This window comes from Rhinopithecus roxellana, chromosome 7 (assembly GCF_007565055.1).
Source record: "Rhinopithecus roxellana isolate Shanxi Qingling chromosome 7, ASM756505v1, whole genome shotgun sequence".
Lineage (NCBI taxonomy): Eukaryota > Metazoa > Chordata > Mammalia > Primates > Cercopithecidae > Rhinopithecus > Rhinopithecus roxellana.
The window spans coordinates 58,025,020-58,051,779 of record NC_044555.1 but is presented as its reverse complement, the minus strand read 5'-3'; the positions used below and the strand labels follow the sequence as shown (position 1 = coordinate 58,051,779).

General features: G+C 59.1%; 1 protein-coding gene and 1 long non-coding RNA gene across 8 annotated transcripts; one reads left to right on the top strand and one right to left on the bottom strand.

Annotated features, from left to right (window-relative positions):
• Window positions 1–93: 93 nt before the first annotated feature.
• Window positions 94–24,630, top strand: HCFC1 (host cell factor C1). Of its 7 annotated transcripts, none has more exons than XM_030933499.1 (26): window positions 94–1,484; window positions 7,496–7,644; window positions 7,935–8,095; window positions 8,783–8,991; window positions 9,913–9,997; window positions 10,570–10,676; window positions 11,798–11,977; window positions 12,051–12,410; window positions 12,739–12,899; window positions 13,448–13,645; window positions 13,967–14,191; window positions 14,330–14,434; window positions 14,683–14,902; window positions 15,157–15,299; window positions 15,454–15,592; window positions 15,804–16,024; window positions 16,675–18,151; window positions 18,447–18,610; window positions 19,127–19,703; window positions 20,035–20,355; window positions 20,489–20,616; window positions 20,709–20,846; window positions 21,198–21,383; window positions 21,637–21,937; window positions 22,573–22,636; window positions 22,815–24,630. In XM_030933499.1, the coding sequence occupies exons 1-26, from the start codon at window positions 1,292–1,294 to the stop codon at window positions 22,852–22,854; spliced, it is 6,252 nt and encodes a 2,083-aa protein (XP_030789359.1). In that variant the 5' UTR covers window positions 94–1,291; the 3' UTR covers window positions 22,855–24,630. The 7 variants fall into 7 exon arrangements, with proteins under 7 accessions (XP_030789359.1, XP_030789360.1, XP_010360028.2 ...); XM_030933500.1 differs by having other exon boundaries at window positions 96–1,484; window positions 20,038–20,355; XM_010361726.2 differs by having other exon boundaries at window positions 97–1,484; window positions 20,489–20,607.
• On the bottom strand, window positions 2,061–3,385 carry LOC104661166. Its single transcript, XR_747807.2, has 3 exons — window positions 3,081–3,385; window positions 2,780–2,952; window positions 2,061–2,367 (listed from the first exon to the last, which is right to left on the bottom strand). It is a non-coding gene; the product is annotated as an uncharacterized LOC104661166 (long non-coding RNA).
• Window positions 24,631–26,760: the final 2,130 nt, after the last annotated feature.

Here is a 26,760-nt window from a genome sequence, read left to right as displayed (position 1 = left end):
GACGCCCGCGGACGGCCGGGCGAGGGGAAGTGGCAAGATGGCGGCTCCCAGGGCGGAGGCGTGGAGGCTCGCCCTGTTGGGGGGGCCGTGGGGCGGGGCGCGCCTGCACCTGACCTGAGCGCGGCTCGAGCTTTAGCCCAGCGCGCGGCCGCGCCGACCCCCACCCCCGCCGCGAGGAAGCGCAGGGGTCCTTTAAGAGGCTTGGGCCTAGGGGCTAAGCGGTGCGAGTGGGGAGAAGCGGTGACGTCACCCGACTCCGCCCCCTCGCCCGACCGCCGGCTCCGCTGCCGCCATGTTTAGTTGTTACTTCTTCACACAAGATGGCGGCTCCCAGGGAGGAGGCATGAGCGCCCTGCCGTTACCGCTCCTTCTGCCGTACAGTTGCCGCGTCGGGGCCTAACTCTAGCTCTTTGAAGCGGCTCCTGTGGGAAGGAGTCATAAGGCGGGAAGGGAGGATCGGACACTGCCTTGAGTTTGGTTTGCAGTGGAAGAACTGACCCAGGAGAAAGAGAATAGGGGGGAACGGGGACCTAGTCTCAAGATGGCGGCTCCCACGGCGGCAGGCGCAGCCTGAGCAGCAGAGGCGGACTAAGGGGAGAGGCGCGAGACTTCACAAGCCGTACGGCGCGAGTCCCCAAACGGTCCTCAAGAGCTCGAGTTGGTTCCACCGGCCTCCGGCCCGCCTCCATTCGTTAGGTGTGTCGAGGCTGTTTCGGGAGCGGCGGCTGCACTAAGGCGCTGGGCGGGGAAGCGGGACGGTCTCAAGATGGCGGCTCCCACAATTGTGGTCTGAGCGCCGGCGGGGCTGCGACGACCGCGGCGCTTGTGGCTCCTTTCCACCCGCCCCGGAAGCCGGCCAGTGCTGGGGACTTGGGGGTGTGGGAACCGGGCCGGGGCTCCGCCATTTCCGGCGGGGGAGGGCTACGACTGAGGAAGGGAGGAGAGAGAGGCGGCTCAAGATGGCGGCTCCCAGGGCCTCCCGCCCGAGCTTGTAAGCGGGAGCGCCCGGGCAAGTAGTCGGGGCGACGGGACTCGGCGGCCTCCAGCTTCTTGAGCCTAGGCGCTCGACAGTTTCGGGCGGCCTTTGAGGAGACGGGGTGAGCGAGAAGAAAGGGAAGAGCCAAAGGGAAGGAGGGCAGTTAAGATGGCGGCCTCCATGGAGTCGTCTACCGCTGTGTGAGGAACCGCTTCTCCGTGAGAGCTGCCTTAGACGAAAGGGGGTGTGTGAAAGGAATTGAGGGGCTCCTTTCCCGCTTGTTGACTTCTCCCCACCGCACCCTTTCCCGGAACTATGGCTTCGGCCGTGTCGCCCGCCAACTCGCCAGCGGTGCTCCTGCAGCCCCGCTGGAAGCGAGTGGTGGGCTGGTCGGGTCCGGTGCCGCGGCCCCGCCACGGCCACCGCGCCGTGGCTATCAAGGAGCTCATCGTGGTGTTTGGCGGCGGCAACGAGGGAATAGTGGACGAACTGCACGTGTACAACACGGGTGAGTGCAAAGCCCGCTGGGTTCTCGGCTCTTTCCCTCCCTCCATCTCCTCCCTCTCCCTCCTCTTTCCTCCCTCCCTCCCTCTCCTCCCTCTCCTCCCTCCCTCACCCTCTACCCTTCCCTCGTTCTCTCCCCCCTCCTCCCTTCCCCGTCCCTCTCCCCCCCTCGTCCTCCTCCCCCTCCCTCCCTCCTCCCCCTCCCTCCCTCCTCCCCCTCCCTCCCTCCTCCCCCTCCCTCCCCACGGATCGGCTTGCCCCTCCCCTTTGCTGTGCCGGGCTTCAGTGCTTTCCTCTGATCTTCTCCCCGTTCCCCTGTCTCTCCTGTGTTTGAGGATTGGTTTTCGTTCGTTAAAAGAAAGCCCCTAGTCCGACTGGTGAGGGAGAGGGGCTGTCGCCAGCGGTGGTGACTTCAGACCCACACCGTTACCCAGCGGGCTGGGGCTGGGGCTGGGGCTGGGGCGGGCGGATGTGTCGCCTTGGCGCAGGCAGAGCTCTGCTCCCTCCCTCCCTTCTCCTGCGCCTGCTCAGCTCTCCCTCATCTCGAGTGCCCATTCTGGAGAAATGACCATTTCTAGATTACAAATTCGTTCTCTGTCTCTCGAAAAAGGGAGGGAAGGGAAGCGCTCTTAGGGCGCAGAGTTTAACATCCGCCGACCCGGGTCATGCTGGAGCCTTGGGGACCCCCTAGGACGGGCCGGCGGCAGGGCCGCGTCTCCCTTTCGACATTGACTTCTGCAGCATTTCTTTCCAAGTCGCCCCTTCTCCTAATGTGGTGACTTCTGGTTTACAAGCTGAATTCCGGTTACCCCCCAGCGGCCTGCGTAGTCCTGTGTCTCTCCGCTTCTGCGGATCCAGGGGGTTACCCCACCCGCTCTTCTGCCTCCCTGCAAAACCCAAGCCCTTGTTAGTTGGGAGGAGAAGGAACCTCTCTCTTCAGGTATGGCTGATGCACCATGGCCTTCGTGGGGTCTGTTTGTTGTTGCCCCTGCCTAGTAGCCTTGCCTAGTCTCTAGGGCAGAAAGCCTACTGCTGTCCATGACAGCTTTGTGGCATCCTTTTTCTTGGTGGCCTCTTGGTCCGTTTTGAGCCCCTAGCACAAGGGTCAGCTGCCAAGTTGCCTACTGACTGCCCGTTGGCCCACAGGACCCTGGCCTTGCCCAGAAGGCAGAGTCAGGGTGAGTTCTGTCCCAGGCAAGACCTGGAAGAGTGTGGGTGAGGGAAAAGCCCCCTGCAGGCGGGTGAGGGGGGCTTGGGAAGCCCTAGTCCTCAGTGGCAGGTATGCCTTCCAGCACTAACCCCTTGCTCCGCGGCCGTTCTCTCCTGGGGGCTCTGGTGATCTCCTGGCCTCGGTGGTGGCCCCACAGACAAACCCTTGCTGGGTGGGCTTTGTGTCCTGGGCGGTGAGAGGCTACTGTCTTTTGACTGAGCTCCAGCGCCTCGATGCTCTGGGGATGGGAAGTTGGAGCTGCCTGGAGGGAGAAAGTTGGTTGAGGGAGTTGGGAAGGCTGGAGCGGGGCTCTTGGGTGCTGCTTCCTTCCCCACCCCCCAAGGCAGAAAGTACTGGTTTCTCCACATCTCGGAGATTATCGCCACCTACCACGTTGACTTTGAAAGGCTGGGGGTTGCGGGTGGCCCTTTTTCATTCCAGGTCTCTCAGCACCTGTTGCCTCCAGGGAGCAGGGCCTTTCTCAGCACCCCCTGGGCGGGGGCGCTTGGTGGTTGGTGGTGCCCCGTGCCAGCCCAGGCAGCTGCAGTAGCAGGAATTAGCTCAGTAAGCTAAGGCTTCTCCAGTGGTGGGGCTGTTTATAGAGGCACCGTCACCATGAGCAGCACCTTCTCCACTCTTTGGACCGACTTTCTTCTCATAAGGCCTGGAGCAGGCTTCCTGGCAGGGAAACGCAATTTTAGAAAGTAGGGCAGGGGCCTAATTACAATCGGCTCCAAAGTCCACCGCCACTGCTGCCTTGGCTTCCTGAGGCCTCTGCATATTCATTTGTTTATTAAAATGAATTGACCACTTTGGCATAAATTCATTACCAGTCTGCAAAGACAGGTTGTGCATTAGAGGGTAGCCTGCCTTCCAAAAGGCTGCTTAAAATGAAGCTCTGGGATCCTCCAGGGTAGCAGTTTGGAAACTGTCATCGGCAATTCCTCAGACTTCTTGAGAGAGCAGCTGGCAGACCCGACGCCCTCTTCCTCACCGAGGTTTCTGCCAACAGGAATCAGCAGAATCGGTGGGAGTTGCCCCTCCCGCCAGCCCGGCCTCATCACCTTTGTCTTGTCTCCTTTTGTTGTGTTTGGGATGAGGTCAGGGCATATTCTCATGCCTGTGCCCCTTGCACTTCTGCGGGATCAGTCCTCAAAAAGCCTTGCACCTTTGGAGAGAGCTGATCTGGAAGGGGTCCCCGGCTAGGATAAGAAAGCTTCGGGGGGTGTGTGCTTTGAGAGGTCTTAGGGTAGCTACTGTCCTTGTCCTTAGGGAATTTTAGTTCCATGTGGCAAGCCAAAGGATTCAGAGTGCTGCCAGGTATTGGGGGGTGGGGGGGAAGCGAGAGCTTTGACCACGGTGGCTCTGTAATGTCCATAGGCTCTTGGAGCTGGAGGGAGCCTTGGAAAACATCGAGTGGAACTACTTCCTTGTTTCTGCAGATGAGGAAATTGGGGTCCAAGAGGGGAAGTGACAGGTCCAGGGTCGCCCCCCCAGCTGGTGGCGGAGTTGGGCGGGAGTGCAAACCTTCATAGAGGCCGTTCTGCCACCTGTCTCTTGGGGCCCATCACCTTTGAAACGCCTCCCTTCTTCTCTGTCCCTATATCTAATTGGTCATTGCGTCGGGCAGGCATCAGATCTGTCCCCTTCCACACCAAGCTCTCCTCTCCTCTTACTAGACTCTTGCAGTCACTTCCTGATTGGCCCTACTAGTTTCATTTGTCGGGAAATCCTGTTCACCCTTCAAGGCCCCGCTGAAATGTCACCTCTTCTGAGAAGCCCTTTCCACTCCTGCCCTGCCCTCTCCAGCAGTCACCCTGCTGTGTGCTCCCAAGGGCCGGGCTTGGGTCAGAGCTCTTCTAGGGTGTTTGTCTCATCGTGGGAGGGGGGCACGCAGCCTTCCTACCCCATTGGGAGTATGAGCACAAGAGTGGTGTCTTCTGTGCCTCTCAGCACGTCGTGTGCCACACAGGAAATGCTCTAATGTGACAGGTGTAACAGAGAGGAAGGCAGCTCGTTGAACTTGACCGGCCACCTCACTGCATGGGCACCAGTCTCTAAGTGGTGATGGGACAGTGGCAACAAGGGATGGATCTGGCAGAACATGAAGTGAACAAGGGATGGAGCTGGCGGAGCATGAAGTGAATGGGGGAGCTGATGAAACACGGAGAGGCCAGGGCACGGCCTTGCTTAGGAGAGGAGAGCTGGAGTGGTGTTCATCTAGGGCAGGGTCCTTTCCCCATCTTCCCCTCCCAGTTGAAAGCCAGCATTTCCAGGATGAGGGGCCCAAGGATTGGGTTACATGACACCCCCCAGATGATTCAGAGGTGACTGAGAGCAGCTGTCACATTCAAAAGCTGGGAGAAGGGAGGAGAGCTTGCTCGTGTGCTTTCAGGGGGTAGAACCCGGACTCGTGGGTGAGATGAGGAGCCGCAGGCTTGTCTTCACACCAGGAGCTGTGCTCCCTGACAGACCTCTCTTGATGGGGGTGGGGAGGGCCGCCGCCCTGCATGGAGTGTTCTAGAATGAGATCGGCACCTCTTGGGTCCTGTAGAAGGATCCAGTGAGCAGGAGCCCCGAAGATATCACAGGGCGCTTCTGGCCTGGCCTCCTGGCTCACTGATCAGCGTGTGATAGGAAAGCTGCCAGCTGACCCCATGTGCCATTTAGCTTTGTCCCAAACTCTGACCCAGGGCCCCATAGCTGTGAGCTTTGACCACGAGGGTGGGTGCTCGGGAGTGAGGGTGGCTGCTTGGACATGGGACCGTTGGGCAGGCACAGATCGGTCACTTCAAGTCAATGACAGGGCTCTTGTCTCTGTCTCTGTTTTACACTGTGACCTCAGGTGTCGCTTGCCCTCCTGGGCTCTGCCCCTTTACTTACCGAGAGCAGTTGACCCAGGCAGCCTTGGGTCTCGTTATGCATTTACCCTGGTGGCTTGCATGGAGCTCCCTCCAGGGATTGGTCAAGACGGCTCTCCAGTGCGCAAGGCTGTTGGCCTTGGCAGCTCTTGCTTTTCTGGGGTGGTTTTGCACTGGGAATGAAAAAGAGGCAGAGGGCCAGGATCCAAGCTTGCACATGCGGGGGGGACAGGTGTTGCCCCTCTGCTTTAGGGAAATGGCAGGGGAGCTCTAGTGCTTGGCATGTCCGAGGCCCAGTGACTCAGCTGGATGGCTGCAGAGACTGTCAGCCTGCTCGAAGCCTACCATCGGAGTGGGTGCTGAAGAGCGGGGTGGGGGTGCTCTTGCCTCAGGAGGAGTGGTGGTGGTACAGTTGTGCTGTGGGGGTTTTTGTGTTTTTGTTTTTGTTTTTGAGGTTAGGTCTTGCTCTGTTGCCCAGGCTGGGATGCAGTGGTGCCGTCTCAGCTCACTGCAGCCTCGAACTCTGAGGCTCAGGCAGTCCTCCCGCCTCAGCCTCTTGAGTAGCTAGGACCACAAGTGTATGCCACCACACTCAGCCAATGTTTTAAAATTATTTGTAGAGACGGGGTCTCCCTGTCCTACCCAGGCTGGGAGTTGTGCTTTGGATGAGGGCTAGCCTTGCACACAGTTCTGCACCGAGCCCTGGGGGTGACAGCGTGAGACTGGGTGGGACCAGAGTGCAGTGGGGCATGCATTCCCAACCATGGCCAGCCGCCTGGCCCCGGGTGCACACCTGAATACGGGAAAAAAACACTTTGTTTTTTCTCTTCTATGGTCTCACAGCACTTTTGGCCACCAAACTGAATAGTCTGTGTTATATCACAATATCACAGCATCCCTGTGTGGAAGCCTTCCCAGTTCCCACCCCACAGGAATCCCCCCCCATGCCCTGTCATGTCCTGGGGGACCCATCTTGCATCGAGTCACGTGGAGGGGGCCTCAGCTCCTTCCGCCATCTGCTCGCTGAGATCTCACCCAGGCCAGCTCAGAGGCACGGAGTCAGGGTTGCACCTGGCCCCCAGTTTGGGGTTTCTGGAAAGAGTGTGGCAAATCCTCTGAGGGTCCGGACCCCTCATGGGATTTCGGGGAAGCCCTGGCCTGCCAGGTGTGAGGGGTGTCAAGTTCGAGGACATGAGGGAAGGGCCTGGTCCCAGCTGAAGGCTGGCCGTGGCATCCTGCGGAAGCAAAGCAGTGCCTAGGGTCTGATTCCCCTCTTTCTTGGTGGTCTCCTAACCCCCACGAGCTTTTGAGAAGCTTCTGTCACGGCTCTGCTGAGACTGCCACCTCTGGCTTGCAAGAATGTTCTGGAGTAGCATAGGTGTGACAGCAGGGGCAGGGAGGGATGCTGGTGGACCATCACCTAGGAGACCAGAGGAGGTCCAGGAGGTCAGAGCAGAGGCTGGGTCTCATCCCCGTGGCTCTTCGCAGCCTGCAGCGGTCGCTGTTTTCGGCCACTTGAAAGTGCTGCTCTGGGCTCTGGCTCTCCTGATCCTGTGATGAAGGGACAAAAATGTGGGCTCCAGAGAGGAGGAGCCCAGGCCCGCCAATAGGGTATTTTGGGGAGAAGTTCATGTCTGATCACTGAGTGCTAGGGAAGGAAGGCAGGGGCTAGATTCCCAGTAGCTGACGAGGGATCTTGCACAGTAACTTCCCACTCATTAAGATGACCTTGGCTAGAAGCAGGGTGGTCACAGGCTCTTTTGCAGTGGCCTGAAGTCGAGGGGTTTGGAAGATGGCCCAGGTAGCGCAGCTGGAGTTGCTAGAGTGCCTGCAGGGATGGTGCTGGCTCAGCCCCTCTCACCAAGCTTGACGGTTGGCAGATTTGGGGAATGAGAGGAATGGGGCTCCTGGGTGTTCTGACTTCTGCCTCCTTCTGTTCCCCAGCAACTAACCAGTGGTTCATCCCAGCCGTGAGGGGGGACATTCCCCCTGGGTGTGCAGCCTATGGCTTCGTGTGTGATGGGACTCGCCTCCTGGTGTTTGGCGGGATGGTGGAGTATGGAAAATACAGCAATGACCTCTACGAGCTCCAGGTAAAGCAACTCCAGGTTCTCACTTTGTCTCCTTGGCCTCATGTGACCTGATGGTAGTAGCTTCAGGGTTGAGGCAACTGGGAGGTGAAAGGGATGCTTGAGAGTCTGCCAAGGCCGCTCTGAACTTGGCCCACCTCAGGAGAAGGCAGGGCCCGAGACCCAGGACCTTCTTGCTCCAGCAAGGCACCGAACTCACCCCCAGCCATTTCCTCCTCCACCACAAGTTGCCCTGGGCCCCCGGTGGTGGCCTTCTCATCCCACGGTTCAGTCTCCAGGTCTTGATTTTGCAGGCGAGCCGGTGGGAGTGGAAGAGACTCAAAGCAAAGACGCCCAAAAATGGGCCCCCTCCATGTCCTCGACTTGGGCACAGCTTCTCCCTTGTGGGCAACAAATGCTACCTGTTTGGGGGTCTGGCCAATGATAGCGAGGACCCAAAGAACAACATTCCGAGGTGAGGCTTGGTCCTTTTCTCTGTGGAACCCCCCAGATGGGTGTGCTCTCACATGCACAGGGCTCCGTGGTGTCCTAAAGAATGTGCACAGCAGAGCCCCGCAGCTGGGTCCCTTTCTCGTGGTGGGTTGTAAATGGGAGAGCAGCACCAGATGCCCTCTCAGGAGCTTTCAGGCTCCAAAATCACTACTGACCCTGAGCAGGCCTCGTGGGAGAAGGGCCAAGCCGGAGGTGGAAGCCACTTTGCTTTGGGCTGGCCCAGCTCTCAGACTCGGCTTAGAGCTGCTCGCGTTCCTTGTCGGCCTCCGCTGCCTACAAGTTTCCTGATGGGTATTTTCCAAGGCCCGTGGCCAAGGACTCTTTGTCTGGAGGTAGTCCCAAGACGGCGCCCCCTCTTGCTCTGTGCAGCCCTTGTATAATGCCCAGCTTTGTGTGCATGGTGGAGGCCTGCTGTTGGGTCTGGACTCGGGGCTGCTGTGCAGCCTCATCCACCCTGTCCCCTGTTCCAACTGGATTCATGCTAGGGAGCTTCTGGCAGCCCCTGCCTCAAGAGCCGGAGCAGAACTTCAGACCTCCCATGGCCCTAGCCCCTTTGTGTTCTGGGGAGGCTGCCACTCACTGATAGCCATCCAACGAAGCCTCTGGCGTGAGGAGTTGAGACTTGCCGTAACTGATCTTTCCTCGTCAGGTACCTGAATGACTTATATATCCTGGAATTACGGCCAGGCTCCGGAGTGGTAGCCTGGGATATCCCCATCACTTATGGGGTCCTACCACCACCCCGGGAGTCACATACTGCCGTGGTCTACACCGAAAAAGACAACAAGAAGTCCAAGCTGGTGATCTACGGCGGGATGAGTGGCTGCAGGCTGGGGGACCTGTGGACCCTAGATATTGGTGAGCAGGGTGGTAGCACCCCAGCAGCCGTGGGACAAAGTGGGTCTGCCTCTTGGCTGGCCCCATGGGTGGCGCTGTTGTATGGTGAGGTGGGGCTCGTAGGGAGCTGGAGCGTACCGCTTTGTGCTTTCCTCTTGTCATGGTGGGCCAGGGTGGGGAACCCTGCATTGTCCCTAGGTTTGGGGTTGTTATCTCTGCCCTGTGCTGGCTCAGTGGGCTGAATTGGTCTGTGGGCCTAGAAGAGAATAAGACAGTAAGGCTTTCTAGAATGGAATTATCTGGATCTTGGTAGCGTTAGTCCCCCTTGACTCGTCAGTGGTCAGACTCTGTGTGGAGTGCTGCATCCTGGTCTGACTGCTGTGGTACCATTGGATGGCGGTAAACCGTGAGGCCTTCGGGGACTGCTTGGGCAGGTCACCAGGTGGTGGTATTAGGAGTGGTTGGGGAAGATTGCTAACTGTGGATCTCCGGAGGCCTCTTCCGCTGGGAGAGAGGAGATGCCGATGTTGTCCTATAGATCAGAGTCGGCACTCCATAGAAACAGTTTCCTGTGAGAGAAATTTCCAACAGTGTTTGCCAAAATGTCTGTAGCCTAAGGTGGTTGTGGCAATGAACGTATTTCATGGAGAGTTCGGGGTGCGCTCACCACTCCTCCCCCAGCACAGAGTGCAGTGCTGGCTCAAGGCAGGTGCTCAGGATGTACTGAAGGAGCGCTATTGCTAGGCTGGTCAAAACCGCCTGGGTAACACGGGAATCTAGCTACCATGACAACAGTCAGAGGGCCTGCCATGGGCTGTAGGGAAGCCAGGGATGGAATTCTCTCACTGAGACAGATCCTACCTTCCTGAGCTAGCTTGAATCCAGGGAACGGCCTGTATGCAGTCTAGCTTGTGTAACCCTTTCTCCTCCGTCTCTCTGCAGACACATTGACGTGGAATAAGCCCAGTCTCAGCGGGGTGGCGCCTCTTCCTCGCAGTCTCCACTCAGCAACCACCATCGGAAATAAGTGAGTGGCTGCTCGCCTGCGTCTCTCTTTTCTAGACTGGCGTGGCCCCTCCCCCAAAGGGCTCTCACTCAGTTTTGTCCTGTCAGACCCTAAGGCCTGAGGATGCCTCTTTCTGGCTGGGCTGGCATTCGGCAGCCCTGTTTTTCCATTACGACCCTGGGGGACCAAGGAAAGACAGATTCGGGGGGAGAGGGCCACACACAAGCTGAGTCTGAGACCCTCCCTGGGCCTGTGAGGCTCCGCCCCCTCGGATGCAGAGTGTTATAGGTCCTCTGTGCAAGCACCTGGGTGTCTTTGTGAATGCCCAGGTCCTAAAGGGAACCTAGGAACTGTGAACAGGAAGGTGAGCTTTAAATGAGCCGAACAGCACTTTTATGTGGTAGAGGTGACACAGTTCTCCTGAGGGCTGAGCCACCAGGCAGGAGAGGGCCACGTCAGGAGGCTTCATGCATCCTTGGGGACTCTCCTGGGGAGAGCCAGAGGACCGAGCTCTAGAACTGGGGTAGCAGAGGTGGCCTCTAGCTTGGCACCAACTCTACAATCCTTTCCCACTCTTCCCTCCTCACTCCCAGAATGTACGTGTTTGGTGGCTGGGTGCCTCTCGTCATGGATGACGTCAAAGTGGCCACACATGAGAAGGAGTGGAAGTGTACCAACACGCTGGCTTGTCTCAACCTGGGTATGGCCTCCTCGGGCTCCGAGTGGCCTGTGGGAGGCTGCAGGAGGCCGGCCCTTCCCAGCCTAAGAGCTGTGTGGGGTGTGCGGGGAGCAAGCTGGGCCCGCGGCTCCCTTTCGAATCCACTGGAAGGATCCATTGGGCAGAGCTCTCTGAAGCAGTGTTCTGCCTCTGAGTTTTTTGAATGAGTTCTCCATCCAAATGGCCCAACATCCAAAAGTGCAAAAGCCTCTACAGCGCAGGGCCTTCCTCCTTCCTCCTGGTTCTGCTTCTCAGAGGCAGCTGTGTGGGTGGTTTCCTGTCCACCCTGCAGGGGCTCTTCATATCCAAGCATTAGCTATAGGTCCCTTTAAAAACAAACAATGGCAGCCTGGCGCACGCAGGGCCGCACCTGGCCTTTCTCATCCGCCGTATCTTGGAGATCACTCCACATCCCTGCCCCGCAGCAGCCTCCTTCGAGTTGCGGTTGTGCTGCTGTAACTTGTACAGGCGCCGCTCCGTGAGTATCCTTGCACCGTCTCCACCCGTGTGCAAGTGTATATCCTAGGGGTGAAAACCTAGAAGTACGGTTGCTGTCCGATGCAGCTGAACTGCCCTGCACAGAGGCTGTGCCCACATAGGCATCTCTGGTGGTGCCCTCACGGAATGGTCAGGCCACTCTTTGCCAAGCCTGATGGGTGGCCGAAGCTCCCCTCCGGGTCACCTTGAGCCCCAGCTGCTGCAGGCCCAAAAATCAAAATCCCTGGCGCCAGTGGCTGAAGTTTAGATTTCTTCTGTGTGAGGGTGTGTGTTTTTTCTTAAGATTTTTCTATCATGTTTTCCCTAAACCGCCTTCCCCATTGCCGTCTCTTTCTGTGAGTTGTAGTGTTCCTTAACGGGCAAGGAGGTAAACCTCTGACTGTGTTTCTCATGGTTTTCTTAGTTGGCCATTGGTGGTTTGTAATTTTATTTTTTGTGTTGCTTTTTGCCACAAAGGGTTTCTTTGTTTTGTTGTTTTTAATGTAATAATCCAATAACTTCTCGATTTTAATTCCCATCCTTGACAACAAAAGAACCAAGGGTAACCAGGGGTGGCGGGTTTCCTCCATCCTCCCTGCTGACCTCCCCTGTCTGCCCTCCCCCAGATACCATGGCCTGGGAGACCATCCTGATGGATACACTGGAGGACAACATCCCCCGCGCTCGGGCTGGCCACTGTGCAGTCGCCATCAACACTCGCTTGTACATTTGGAGTGGGCGTGACGGCTACCGCAAGGCCTGGAACAACCAGGTCTGCTGCAAGGACCTCTGGTACCTAGAGACAGGTAGGCCCAGCCCAGGCGACCCCCCTCCTCCCGCAGCCTCCCACCCCTTCTCACCAACTGCGTTCTCCCACAGAAAAGCCACCACCCCCAGCCCGAGTACAGCTGGTACGCGCCAACACCAACTCCCTGGAGGTGAGCTGGGGGGCAGTGGCAACAGCCGACAGCTACCTTCTCCAGCTCCAGAAATATGACATTCCTGCCACGGCCGCTACTGCCACCTCCCCTACACCCAATCCGGTCCCATCTGTGCCTGCCAACCCTCCCAAGAGCCCTGCCCCAGCAGCAGCCGCACCTGCTGTGCAGCCGCTGACCCAAGTAGGCATCACGCTCCTGCCCCAGGCTGCCCCCGCGCCCCCGACCACCACCACCATCCAGGTCTTGCCGACGGTGCCTGGCAGCTCCATTTCTGTGCCCACTGCAGCCAGGACTCAAGGTGAGCCAGGGGACCAGGGACATTTGAAAGTAGGGGGCTGGCCTCCAGGGAGAGGCAGTGGCCAAGTAGGGGCTGCGAGACAGCAGCCTAGACAGCAGGCCAGCAGCCGGGAGCTTTGGGCTCGTCTCCAAGGGTCGTGGGGGGATGCTAAAGCCTGGCCTCGCTTGTGGAGATGATCACCTTTAGGGCACAGGGAAGAGCCAGACTCCCACACAAGCAGGCCAACAGAAGTGGCTCAGGGCTGCCTGCTGAGCCTCGGCAAAGGGGCTAGGGACTAGGGACGTCATGCAGAAGGTGATGGCTGACGGCTGGCCCCTTCTCTCATCAGGTGTCCCTGCTGTTCTCAAAGTGACCGGTCCTCAGGCTACAACAGGAACTCCATTGGTCACCATGCGACCTACCAGCCAGGCCGGGAAAGCCCCTGTCACCGTGACTTCCCTGCCTGCCGGAGTGCGGATGGTTGTGCCAACGCAGAGTGCCCAGGGGACGGTGAGGAGTGGTCACTGGGGCGGGTGGGACTTCCTGCTGATCCAGTGGACTAAGGTGCAAGTGTACTGAGGGGTTCACATCCCTCTCGGGCTCTGGTACCACGCACCTCACGCCTTTCTCTCCTGGGACGTGCAGACGGGACAGCGCTCCTGTGAGGTCGTGGTGGGAATTAATAAGTTAATGCTTAGAAGGTCTAAGGGCATTTGTCACGTGGACTTTCTTGTCCTGCAGCCTGAGAGGAGGATCTAGCCAGCTGGGCTTGCCACAGGCCAATGAGAATGAACTGGACCTGACTCTGGTCTTTAGAAAGGATTCAGAGCTCCCAGCCGCCTCTTGCCGCGGGGGTTGCCGTGCATGGTCGATGGTGGAAGCCCTCCGTGTCTGGGGCCAGGAGAGCAGGGTCTGGCAGTAGAGAAAGCTGAGCCATGCTGGCGGGATGAGGCTCCCCAGAGCAGGGCTGAACCCCTGGGCAGGTTCCGTTGAGGTCCACCAAGCAGGGAGGTGGGTGGCACCTGTGACCTGGCCTCACATGCCTGTGCCCGCTGCAGGTGATTGGCAGTAGCCCACAGATGAGTGGGATGGCCGCACTGGCCGCTGCGGCTGCTGCCACCCAGAAGATCCCCCCTTCCTCGGCACCCACGGTGCTGAGTGTCCCAGCGGGCACCACCATCGTGAAGACCATGGCTGTGACACCTGGCACTACCACCCTCCCAGCCACTGTGAAGGTGGCCTCCTCGCCAGTCATGGTGAGCGTCTTCCGGGGCTTATCACTGTGATCAAACAAGCATAGTCATTCCCTCCGGGCTCTTTAGAGCTAGCCGTTGGACCATGGGCTGCAGAATAAGCTGTCTCCATTAAGGGCATCACCACCTCAGGCGAGACCTGCGGGCTCAGCCTCCTCCCTTGCCTGTTAAAGGAAGGGGGAACCAAGCTGTTCTTGGGCTTGGGAGCGGGAGGGGGAGGAAGGTGAGTGTTGAGGCAGGAGCTGTGGGCCCGCCGTGGACCTCTCAGGTCGTTTCCCCATCTCTTTCTCTTCCTGGCCCATCACTCGTCTCTGCCTCCTCCAGGTGAGCAACCCTGCCACTCGCATGCTGAAGACTGCAGCTGCCCAGGTGGGGACATCAGTTTCCTCCGCCACCAACACGTCTACGCGCCCTATCATCACAGTGCACAAGTCAGGCACTGTGACAGTGGCCCAGCAAGCCCAGGTGGTGACCACAGTCGTGGGTGGGGTCACCAAGACCATCACCCTGGTGAAGAGCCCCATCTCTGTCCCAGGAGGCAGCGCTCTGGTGAGTGATGGGTGCTGCCAGGCTACAGCCACTGCCAGTGGCGACTGGCTGCCCTGGGCCAGCTCCAGGAGAGTCTCAGCCAGGCCATGCCCTTGTTTGGTTTCCAGATCACTCCCTGCTCCATCCCTTCCTTTTTAGATTTCCAATCTGGGCAAAGTGATGTCGGTGGTCCAGACCAAACCAGTTCAGACTTCAGCAGTCACAGGCCAGGCGTCCACGGGTCCTGTGACTCAGATCATCCAGGTGAGCTCTCAGTCTCTACACATACGCAAGAGTGGGGGCCTGGGTGCCAGGCCACAGGAAGAACTCGCGTCCCTGCCCATGGAAGATCCCATGAGCACACATGGCTCAGAAAGTTCTGCTGCTCAGTCCCCTCGCCCACAGCCTCCAGAACATTCCCTGACCCACCAAGGCTGCCAGCGGAGAGTAGCCAGACCACACTTCTCTTCCTGGCAGTGATGCCGGCTCATGCACCTGCTTTCCCCTTTCAGACCAAAGGGCCTCTGCCAGCGGGAACAATCCTGAAGCTGGTGACCTCAGCAGATGGCAAGCCCACCACCATCATCACTACCACGCAGGCCAGCGGGGCAGGGACCAAGCCCACCATCCTGGGCATCAGTAGCGTCTCCCCCAGTACCACCAAGCCCGGCACGACCACCATCATCAAAACCATCCCCATGTCGGCCATCATTACCCAGGCGGGCGCCACAGGTAGGGGCCTCCCCCGACATACGGATGTCTGCAAGTCCTCGCTGGAGGGGAAATGGAGTCTGGGTTATGAGGCATGCTGTGTTTCCATTTAGTTTACCCTTTTCTACCTTCTCCTTGCCACCTTTGGTGTCTAAGGTTGGTGGGGAGATGGGCCGGGCTATGACTGTGACTTGTGGATCTTCATTATAATCTAGGGGCAGCAGGGGCAGCCCTCACAGAACCTGTCTTCCCTGGGCCCCCACTCTCCCATCCAGGTGTGACCAGCAGTCCTGGCATCAAGTCCCCCATCACCATCATCACCACCAAGGTGATGACTTCAGGAACTGGAGCACCTGCCAAAATCATCACTGCTGTCCCCAAAATTGCCACTGGTCATGGGCAGCAGGGAGTGACGCAGGTGAGGCACTCCCAGCCGTCTCTCAGTCCAGTGTCCTAGTGTAGTCCACCCCAGCATGCCACGCAAGTCCTCCCGACGGGCCTGGGAGGGGCAGCGTTGGCGGCATCCACCAGCCTGGTGGTGACGTTGTTGGCACTTTCCTCTGGTGTTCCAGGTGGTGCTTAAGGGGGCCCCGGGACAGCCAGGCACCATTCTCCGCACTGTGCCCATGGGGGGTGTTCGCCTAGTCACACCCGTCACCGTCTCCGCTGTCAAGCCAGCTGTCACCACGTTGGTTGTGAAAGGCACCACAGGTGTGTACCCACAGGCCAGGGCCCCTGCTGCCCCTAGATTATAATGAAGCAGGCTGGCCTCCAATCCCTGTGGCACAGCTGGGGGGCACAGCAGCTGCTCTCTCCCGAGCCGTCTGTGCAAGCAGCTCCAGAGTGCCCCAGCCTGTGTGGGAGGAGCCGCTGGGAAGGAGACAGCAGCAGCCTTGGCCCAACTCTGCCTCCTTTCCTTTAGGTGTCACGACCCTAGGCACAGTGACAGGCACAGTCTCCACCAGCCTTGCCGGGGCGGGGGGCCACAGCACCAGTGCTTCCCTGGCCACGCCCATCACCACCTTGGGTACCATCGCCACCCTCTCAAGCCAGGTGATCAACCCCACTGCCATTACTGTGTCTGCCGCACAGACCACGCTGACAGCGGCAGGCGGGCTCACGACCCCAACCATCACCATGCAGGTAGGGCAGGGCCTGAGGGCACGTGTGGGCGAGGGACCCCACACAAGTGGAAGCACATGAGGCTCACACCGTCCAGCCACAGGCCTTTCCTTCCTGGTGTCGCACTGCTGCCGGGCACAGCCATGGCAGGCCTTTCCTCACCTGGGGTATTTTTCCTGGTGTCACATGGTCCCTGTGTCATAGTCTGTGGTTTGGCCGTCATGTTTTGGCCATGCCTGGTGTTTGAACACCGAGTTCTTCCTCTCGCTGTGTTCTAGAGGACACCGCAGCTCGTCTGCACGTGTGTGCGGTGTTCTCTTCATATGTATTAAGGAAAACGCTGAAACATTTGTTGTTGGCCTTTGGCCACTGAGGGAGATTTCCATTCTCTGACAAAGGACTTGACTCCAGCCAGGCTCCTGCCTTCCCCTTGCCCTGTCCCCACAGAGCCTCTTCCTCATCCTAGTTGCCTTTGAGGCAAAGTGGTGCCTCTTCCTTGGCGTCTGAGCAAGTCAGTGTCTTGGGGGCAGGGGCAAGTGGGTCTTACGTTTGCCAGGGCCATTGAGAAGTGGTCAGTGGTCCCAGCCTGTGCGGTGACAGTGCAGGACAGTGGGAGGGACAGGCAGACAGCCAGCTGTGGCACTAACTCTCTTCCTCGTATGTCTCCCCAGCCCGTGTCCCAGCCCACCCAGGTAACTCTGATCACGGCACCCAGTGGGGTGGAGGCTCAGCCTGTGCACGACCTCCCTGTGTCCATTCTGGCCTCCCCGACTACAGAACAGCCCACTGCCACAGTCACCATCGCCGACTCAGGCCAGGGTGATGTGCAGCCTGGCACTGTCACCTTGGTGTGCTCCAACCCACCCTGTGAGACCCACGAGACTGGCACCACCAACACAGCCACCACCACTGTTGTGGCTAACCTTGGGGGACACCCCCAGCCCACCCAAGTGCAGTTCGTCTGTGACAGACAGGAGGCAGCTGCTTCTCTTGTGACCTCGACTATGGGGCAGCAGAATGGTAGTGTGGTTCGAGTCTGCTCAAACCCACCCTGCGAGACCCATGAGACGGGCACCACCAACACCGCCACCACCGCCACCTCCAACATGGCCGGGCAGCATGGCTGCTCAAACCCACCCTGCGAGACCCATGAGACGGGCACCACCAACACTGCCACTACAGCCATGTCAAGTGTCGGCGCCAACCACCAGCGAGATGCCCGTCGGGCCTGTGCAGCCGGCACCCCTGCCGTGATCCGGATCAGTGTGGCCACTGGGGCGCTAGAGGCAGCTCAGGGCTCTAAGCCCCAGTGCCAAACCCGCCAGACCAGCACGACCAGCACCACCATGACTGTGATGGCCACCGGGGCCCCGTGCTCGGCCGGCCCACTCCTTGGGCCAAGCATGGCACGGGAACCTGGGGGCCGTGGCCCTGCTTTTGTGCAGTTGGCCCCTCTGAGTAGCAAAGTCAGGCTGAGCAGCCCAGGCAGCAAGGACCTGCCCACGGGGCGCCACAGCCATGTGGCCAACACCGCTGCCATGGCCCGTTCCAGCATGGGTGCTGGGGAGCCCCGCACGGCACCTGCATGCGAGAGCCTCCAGGGTGGCTCACCTAGCACCACGGTGACTGTGACGGCCCTGGAGGCACTGCTGTGCCCCTCGGCTACCGTGACCCAAGTCTGCTCCAACCCACCATGTGAGACCCACGAGACAGGCACCACCAACACCGCCACTACCTCGAATGCAGGCAGCGCCCAGAGGGTGTGCTCCAACCCACCATGCGAAACCCACGAGACGGGCACCACCCACACAGCCACCACCGCCACTTCAAACGGGGGCACGGGCCAGCCCGAGGGTGGGCAACAGCCCCCTGCTGGTCACCCCTGTGAGACACACCAGACCACTTCCACCGGCACCACCATGTCAGTCAGCGTGGGCGCCCTGCTTCCCGACGCCACTTCTTCCCACAGGACCCTGGAGTCTGGTCTAGAGGTGGTGGCGGCGCCCAGCGTCACCCCCCAGCCTGGCACCGCGCTGCTGGCTCCTTTCCCAACGCAGAGGGTGTGCTCCAACCCCCCCTGTGAGACCCACGAGACGGGCACCACTCACACGGCCACCACTGTCACTTCCAACATGAGCTCAAACCAAGGTGAGTGAAGGCGGATAGCTTGGCTTTCATGGTGTCCCAGCCCCACAGGCTGAGAGGCCAAGACAACGGTGGCGGGGGTCCGTCCAGAGTCTACCAGTGAGGCTCCTTGGTGCCCAGTTTACCAGTGGGGTGGGCTGGGGCGTCCTGGCTATACCTGAAGCAGACGGAGGTCTCCAGGAGCCCGTCCTGCACTCTCTGGCCCTCCCTTTGGTGGCAGAGGAAGTCTGTGGTGGTCAAGCCAAGTGCAGGCCTGGGGGGTTTCTGCTGAGCAGCCGCCTGCCTGTCGCCCCCACAGACCCCCCACCCGCTGCCAGCGATCAGGGAGAGGTAGAGAGCACCCAGGGCGACAGCGTGAACATCACCAGCTCCAGTGCCATCACAACAACTGTGTCCTCCACACTGACGCGGGCTGTGACCACTGTGACGCAGTCCACGCCGGTCCCGGGCCCCTCCGTGCCGGTAAGAGCCCAGGGGGCCGTTTTCCTCCCTGCCTTGCACCCCTATGCCCGTGCAGTTCCACACTTAAACACCAGATGTCGTTCTTGTACCAGGCATGGGGCCGCTGCTGGTCCCTTTTCCGAACCATAAAAGGGCAGCTTCGGTGCCTGCTGTGGCAGGAGGCAGGAGCCTCACCGTCCCCCACATCCCTGGGGCGCTTTTATTTCTGTGACTGGTTCCCATCGCGTGTCACTTCACCGCAGCCTGTATAAGACATGGTGGGGATCTAAGTGCCCATATGTCCAGGCCAGGACGACTGAGGACAGGTTAAACCTGACCGGGGGTCTCAAGGGCCTTTGTCCTCATGCTGCTCGGAGAACCACTGTTCCCTCCCTATATAACAGGGACTCGAGCTAGCCCATCAAGAATGAAAACTTAGGCCCACAAGGAAAGGTGAAGGCTGGCTTGCTTCTCAGCCCTGCTGCCTGGCTCTGGCCCCTCTCCTCCCCTCTGACAGGGGCTTCTCTCCCTTTCTAGAAGATTTCATCAATGACTGAGACTGCCCCAAGGGCTCTGACTACTGAAGTCCCCATCCCGGCCAAAATAACAGTGACCATAGCCAACACAGAAACTTCTGACATGCCCTTCTCTGCTGTTGACATCCTGCAGCCCCCAGAGGAACTCCAGGTGTCACCAGGGCCTCGCCAGCAGCTGCCGCCACGGCAGCTTCTACAATCGGCTTCCACAGCCCTGATGGGGGAGTCCACCGAGGTCCTGTCAGCCTCCCAGACCCCTGAGCTCCCAGCCGCCGTGGATCTGAGCAGCACAGGGGAGCCATCTTCGGGCCAGGAGTCTGCCAGCTCTGCGGTGGTGGCCACCGTGGTGGTCCAGCCACCCCCACCCGCGCAGTCCGAAGTAGACCAGTTATCACTTCCCCAAGAGCTAATGGCCGAGGCCCAGGCTGGCACCACCACCCTCATGGTAACGGGGCTCACCCCTGAGGAGCTGGCAGTGACTGCCGCTGCAGAAGCAGCCGCCCAGGCTGCAGCCACGGAGGAAGCCCAGGCCCTGGCCATCCAGGCGGTGCTCCAGGCCGCGCAGCAGGCCGTCATGGGTGAGCACTGGTGCCACCTTGGGGGAGCAGTAGGCTATGGAGACATCCTGCGAAGAGGAGCCCATTTCCCTCGAGCGTGGCATGAGCCAGATGTGATGGGCAGGACAGGCACGGGACCCCAGGCAGACCAGGTAGTAGGGACTGCCATGTAACACAGGCTGGCCGGGGTTAGCGCCCGGGAAACAGACAGGGCCCCTCAGCCAGGGCTTAGCCTACAGTGGAGCACAGTGGGAGGTGAACAGGGTCTCTGGGACAGGCTCTGGGGCCTCCGCCCGGGCTGCCCGCTTGCAGCCAGCCTTCCTAGTGAGTAGTGTTTCTCTCGACCCTGGAGCAGGCACTGGCGAGCCTATGGACACCTCCGAGGCAGCAGCAACCGTGACGCAGGCAGAGCTGGGGCACCTGTCAGCCGAGGGTCAGGAGGGCCAGGCCACCACCATCCCCATTGTGCTGACACAGCAGGAGCTGGCTGCCCTGGTGCAGCAGCAGCAGCTGCAGGAGGCCCAGGCCCAGCAGCAGCATCACCACCTCCCCACTGAGGCCCTGGCCCCTGCCGACAGTCTCAACGACCCGGCCATTGAGAGCAACTGCCTCAATGAGCTTGCCGGCACAGTCCCCAGCACTGTGGCGCTGCTGCCCTCAACGGCCACTGAGAGTAAGCGACTGAGGGCAAATTGGTGCTGGGGTGGTAGGGGCACCCAGGGAGGTGAGGGCAGGATGGGAGGCTCAGTCCCACTTGGGAGCCAGGTCTCCAGAGTCTTTCCTGCTGACACCTTCTTTCTTCCCAGGCCTGGCCCCATCCAATACATTTGTGGCCCCCCAGCCGGTTGTGGTGGCCAGCCCAGCCAAGCTGCAGGCTGCAGCTACCCTGACTGAAGTGGCCAATGGCATCGAGTCCCTGGGTGTGGTGAGTCGGGTGTGTTGGGGCTCCTGAGGCCAGGGCCTGGGGGGCAGCACTGCCTCTGGGTACTGAAGGCCTGATCTCGTCACACCGATTCTGTCTTCCAGAAGCCAGACCTGCCACCCCCACCCAGCAAAGCCCCCATGAAGAAGGAGAACCAGTGGTTTGATGTAGGGGTCATTAAGGGCACCAATGTAATGGTGACACACTATTTCCTGCCACCAGATGATGCTGTCCCATCAGACGTAAGTGTCCCCAGGTGCTGATGTCCTCAAGTGGGTGAATCTTGGCTCCACCGCCCTGTGCGGGGCTTACAGGAAACTCTTCCATCTTTGGGCCAAGCTGAGTAGCCAGGAAGCCTGAGGAAGGTGGGCAGAGACCATCCCCCCTGAAGCAGCAGAAAAGGAGAGCTTTGGTTCCTTCCCTCCAGTACCTGGCCACAGTCAGCCTTGCCACATCCCTCCTTGCTGTGAGGGGCCAGCCACCGCTGACCTCTTTTCCCTCTGGCCCGTAATCACCATGGACCTGCAACGTTCCTGGGGTGGCTCAGAGCTGCCTTCTCCACAGTGGAGTTCATGCCACTCCTCTCTTCCCAGGATGATTCGGGCACCGTCCCCGACTATAACCAGCTAAAGAAGCAGGAGCTGCAGCCAGGCACAGCCTATAAGTTTCGTGTTGCCGGAATCAATGCCTGTGGCCGGGGGCCCTTCAGCGAAATCTCAGCCTTTAAGACGTGTCTGCCTGGTTTCCCAGGGGCCCCTTGTGCCATTAAAATCAGCAAAGTGAGTCTTGCCATCGGGTGTCCGTCTGTCCCTGGTTGGTTCCTGCACATGAGGTGGCCGGGGGGGGATAGGAGGGCTAGGTTTTGAGTCCCAGTTTGTCTTAGTCCTTCCACTTGGGGGAAGATCTCTTTGAAGCCCCTTGAACTATGACATGGAATATCTCTACTGTGTTAGAAAATGGCTTATGGGAACCATGATCAGTTATGGAAGCTTCTAGCCTGTTCTGTTGTTGACCTGACCCCCTGGGTTCTAGAGTCCGGACGGTGCTCACCTCACCTGGGAGCCACCCTCTGTGACCTCCGGCAAGATCATCGAGTACTCGGTGTACCTGGCCATTCAGAGCTCACAGGCTGGGGGCGAGCTCAAGAGCTCCACCCCGGCCCAGCTGGCCTTCATGCGGGTGTACTGTGGGCCCAGCCCCTCCTGCCTGGTGCAGTCCTCCAGCCTCTCCAACGCCCACATCGACTACACCACCAAGCCCGCCATCATCTTCCGCATCGCCGCCCGCAATGAGAAGGGCTATGGCCCGGCCACACAAGTGAGGTGGCTACAGGGTGAGTGTCCTTTGTGGGACTCCTCAGGCAGCTTCTAGGGAAGGCACAGGAAGCTGGGTGCAGCAGGAGGAACTGTCACCACCTGAGATTTCTTCCCATGTGCGGTGTCTCCCTGCTTCCTTTGGTGTGCACACAGCCCCCCATGGGGGCAGCCATCGAGTGGAGCAGGGGACCCAGCTCCGGGCCTGGAGGTGCAGGGGACACTGCCTCAGGATGTTTGAGGGGACAAGCAGTGAGAGAGCTGGTATGAAAGTGTAGGTTTCCAGGCCTGAAAACAGCATGTCCCACGTCCCTGGAGTGCAGCAGGTGAAGGGTGGAGGCCAGCCTGCCTCCTGTCAGGTCATGCTTCTACTCCAGCTCTCCTGGGCTCTGGGACATGGGAGGACAGTGAGAGGTGGAAGCTGAGCTGAGCTGAGTGGGTTTCTAACCTACGTCCAGAGGGGAGCGAGTGATGGTGTGTTCTGGTCCCAAGGTGTGGCGTAAAAGGTGACCACCCACAGGGCAGGTGCCCCACCCTTGCCAGCTGCTGGTCATGCCATGTGGCACCAAGAGGCTCTGCGGGCGGGCAGGGCGCATGTGTTCCTTGCTCTTGTTCTGTTACAGTGTTGCTCACCCATCTCTCTCTTTCCTTCCAGAAACCAGTAAAGACAGCTCTGGCACCAAGCCGGCCAACAAGCGGCCCATGTCCTCTCCAGAAATGTAAGCAGGAAGCCCCTTTCAGGAACCTTCGAGGCTGGGGGGTGCAAATAGCCGGGCTCAGCCTCTCTTCAAATGACTGGGGGCCCGTAACTGGCCCCACACCAGGCCCTGCACTGGCAGGGCCTCCAGTGGAGCGGGGCCCACACTAACTTTCTCTTTCCTTTTTCTGCCTTCCAAGGAAATCTGCTCCAAAGAAATCTAAGGCCGATGGTCAGTGAGAGGAAGCTGACCAGCCCCTGGATTCTTCTCCAGAACCCCCTGCTTCAGGAACACCCACCAGGGCCCACCCCTCCCGCCCCGTCCTGGCATTCGCACTTCACCCTCGCGAGCCGCTGTTCACTCCTCTCCCCTTTCTCTTTCTCTCTGTTTTTAAAATAATCTAAAGAAAGCACATTTTACCATTGCTGTTGGGAGGAAGCAGAGGCAGATGGGAAAGCAGAGGAGTGCGCTTCCTTTCCTCCCTGCTGCTGCCCACCCTGGGGAGAGACCTTTGCGGGGAGGGAAGGCGGAGCTGAGGACAGCCAGCTCCGCCCTCCCAAGGCTGTGCGTTCCTGAGGGCCAGGTCAGGGGCGGGCATGGAGTGAGGAAAGGCCCCCCTCGTGGCCCTCCCCAGAGTGGCTTTCCCAGCACCCTGCCTGGGTGTCTGGTTCTGTTTTCTTTTCTTCCCCTGTGTTTCCAGTCACCTAACTTCCCTTCCTCAGACTCCCCCGGCCCGCCCTGCTCAGTGACCCCACAGGAATCTTACACATTTTCTCAGAGGCCTTTGTGCTCCCACCTCTTCTACCCTCCCCCTCTTCTTTCCCATTTTAAAAAAGAAAAGAAGGAAAAAGAAAAAAGGGGCAAGGAGCCCCGCGGCGGCCTAGGCAGCGCCTGTGCAGACCTCCCTGCAGGCCGCACTGCCAACTGCTGCATTTGTTGTGTTTTTTAGGTTGAAATTGGTGAAGTTCACACTTTCATTGTAATTTTAGCGTGTGGGGTTTTGTCCCTTTTTTCTTGTTAGCTGTGTACAGAATGTGTAATTTTTTTTTTGTTTTTTTTGTTTTTTGTTTTGTTTTGTTTTTGTTTTTGTTTTTTTTTCTTCTTGGCTAATTCTTGGCAGGGATCTTTCTGGAGGAAAAGCTGGGGCCAGCCAGGGCAGGAGAGGTGTGAAATCTGCTATGTGGGGCGTGCTGTTTGCCACCCAGCCCAACTTCCTGTTGCTGGCCCCTGCCCTCTGCCCTTTTGCCTGTCCTCAGGCCGCTGGAACAAAGGAAGGACAGCTTATTCCTCATGGGCGATCACTCTGCATCTATAGGGTCGAGGCCGGGGGAGCTTGAGGGAGGGCTGGGGCCTCCTTGTCCTGGGTTCCCAGCTCTCCCCACGCCCCCTCCCTAAGCACCCCCGGCACCGCCTTCCACACAGGGCTGCTGCTTTCCGCAGGCACTGCTCCACCTCCCCCAAATTGTCATGGAAAGGGTGGAGAATGGAGGAGAACCAGGTGTCCTTGGAGGCAGCCCAGGAGGGCAACTGTAGTGTCACCCACAAGGGAGGCTAGGGCAGTGGAGCAGGCCGCCAGCAGCAGCTGTGCAGCTTGGAACCCAGGCCAGCCTCCATGGCTGGGGGATCTGTGTGGAGTTTTCTGCCCCCGACCCTGAACTTCCGTGGAGGAGCAAGGCTTGCCAGCAAGTCAGAAGGATTTAAACTGAGCAGCCAATCTTTCCAGCCCTCCCCCACTGACCTCTGCCTGGAGATGCAGCGGCCTGTGTCCTCCAGGACCTCTGGTTTGTTGTATTATAGTATATTTCGCTGTGGAAAATGTCACGTTTAGTCACCTTGGAGCCCACTCACCTGGTCCTGTTGTTTTACCCCATCCCTTCTCTCGCGCGCCTATTGATTTGTTTCTGAGGAGAGTACACCGTTCACTATTGTAGAGTAACCCCTGTGACTCAATATTACCATAGTGCGATGTCGTTTTGTGCTATTTTGAACAATTAAAAGACTTTTTTTGAAATAACCACTAGGTGTCTCACTGTGTCCCGGCATCCTCACAGGAGGCCTGAGCAGGAAGGCTGAGACCTGCCCTAGGCTCACGGGAGGCCCCTGGAGGGGAACTTGAGCTCTGGTGAAAGTGTAGAAGGCCCCAGAGTGAGGCCCCTGCTGTGGCCTGCGGTCTTTGGACCAAGTCGGACCAGGTTCCAGCAGGTTGCTTGGCAGCTGCCTTGCAGGGCAAGGGCCAAAGGATCTCTTGGGCAGCTGCTGCTGACTTCCTGTGTCTGGGGCCAGATCTCCCTCCCTCCCCTCCTACACTAGAGGATAGGATGGGGCAAAGGCCTGGCAGGTCACCAGCGGCAGCCGCCTCGGGTGGGTTGGGGGTAGGTGGGCTGAGTCAAGTACACCATGGGTACTGCAGAGGTGGATCCCTTCTTCTGGCTTCCTCTTACATGTGAGCCATGCCCCCAAGGGGAAGAAGCAGAGCTTGTGATCCAGACTGACCACCTAGTGGCTGGGTCGGTGGGACAGCTGGGATCCTGTGGGCTGAATTTGTACCAGGAGGCCCAGAAAGCCCCAAGGCAAGGCGGCCAGAGCAGCATAGGCCTAGGCGAGTCCGAGGGGAGTGACATCCCGCTTCTGGGGCCTGGTGCTCCTGGTGCACCTGTATTCCTGCCCCCTCAAAGCCCCCCGCCTCCTGCCTTTGTTTCCCCCACACGCCTCTACTGCCCAGCCTTCTTCAGAGCACCCAGGCACTGTGCTACCCCAAGCTCCCGGAGTAACAAAAGCCTCCACGTCTCCACCTGTGGCATGGGTGTGTGTGCAAGGCCCTGTCGAATGCGACCTCTTCTGGGAAGCCTCTGTCATGTGGGGTGTGCTGTGTCATGTGGGGGTGGGGAAAGCAGACTGGCCAGGGCTTGACACCAGGAGCCATGGCTCTGTCTTACCCACTGCAGCAACTGTGACCTGCCTTGGAGCCTAGCCTGGCAGAGGCCTAAGGAGAGGGGTGGGAAAGTGTCCTTTAGAGCAGAGTGGTAGGAGTCATGGCTGGGGCTGGTGGAGGCCAGGGTCCACATGGGGCTGGCCGCAGAACCAAGGGGCCTTGCGGATTTGCCATACCTTTGGCAAATGACTTTGGGTGCTTTGCCTGGTGGGGGTGGTACAAGGGTTCTTCCTACCCCACTCCTGTAGCTGGCACCTGCGGGCATACCCACCCTCTGCCTTCCTTCAGCTCACCTGTCTCACTGCGGCTGCATCACACTCCAGAAGGCAAGGGCCACATGAGTCATGCCTCTGGTGTTTATCTGAAAATACCGAGTTTCCGTCTGAGGGCACCACTCAGCCTGGGGAGGCAGGAGGGAGGCTGGACATGAACATGACAGGCCTGTGAGCAGGGCAGGTAGATACAGCCCGGCTGGGCACAAAGCTCATCCCCTGAGCATGAGCCAAGGCTGAGGGTGGGTGTGAGCACACAGAGGATGACTCCCCAGCTGCCAGGGGCGTCAGCCTCATTACCAAGCACCCTGAAGGGGAACTGTTTGGGGTTGGGTGGGTCAGCCTGCAGCAGGGACTGAGACAGTCACTGTGGCATCAAAGACCAGCAGTGCAGCACCACGCCCAAAGGCTGGAAGCATTCTGTGGGCTGTTGGCCTGGAAGGTAGGGAACAGCTCAGCCCAGCTGCCTTGTAGCATCATCGGGTCAGTCATAGAGCTACAGACAGATCTGGGCAGCTGGAAAACAGGCCCAGAGAAGGGGGGTGTGGGCTCACCTGCAGTTACTGTCTGGCCTTAGAGCTGTGTCACTTGTGTAAAGAAGTCAGTGCCGAGGCCGGGTGCGGAGGCTCACACCTGTAATCCCAGCACTTTGGGAGGCCGAGGCAGGTGGATCACAAGGTCAGGAATTTGAGACCAGCCTGGCCAACATGGTGAAAACCTGTCTCTACCAAAAATACAAAAAAAAAAAAAAAAAAAAAAAAAGCCGGGTGTGCTGGCAGGCGTCTGTAATCCCAGCTACTCCAGAGGCTGAGGCAGGAGAATTGCTTAAACCCGGAAGCAGAGGTTGCAGTGAGCCAAGATTGTGCCACTGCACTCCAGCCTGGGTGACAGAGCAAGACTCCATCTCAGAAAAAAGAAGTCAGCGCCAATGGCTGCCCATT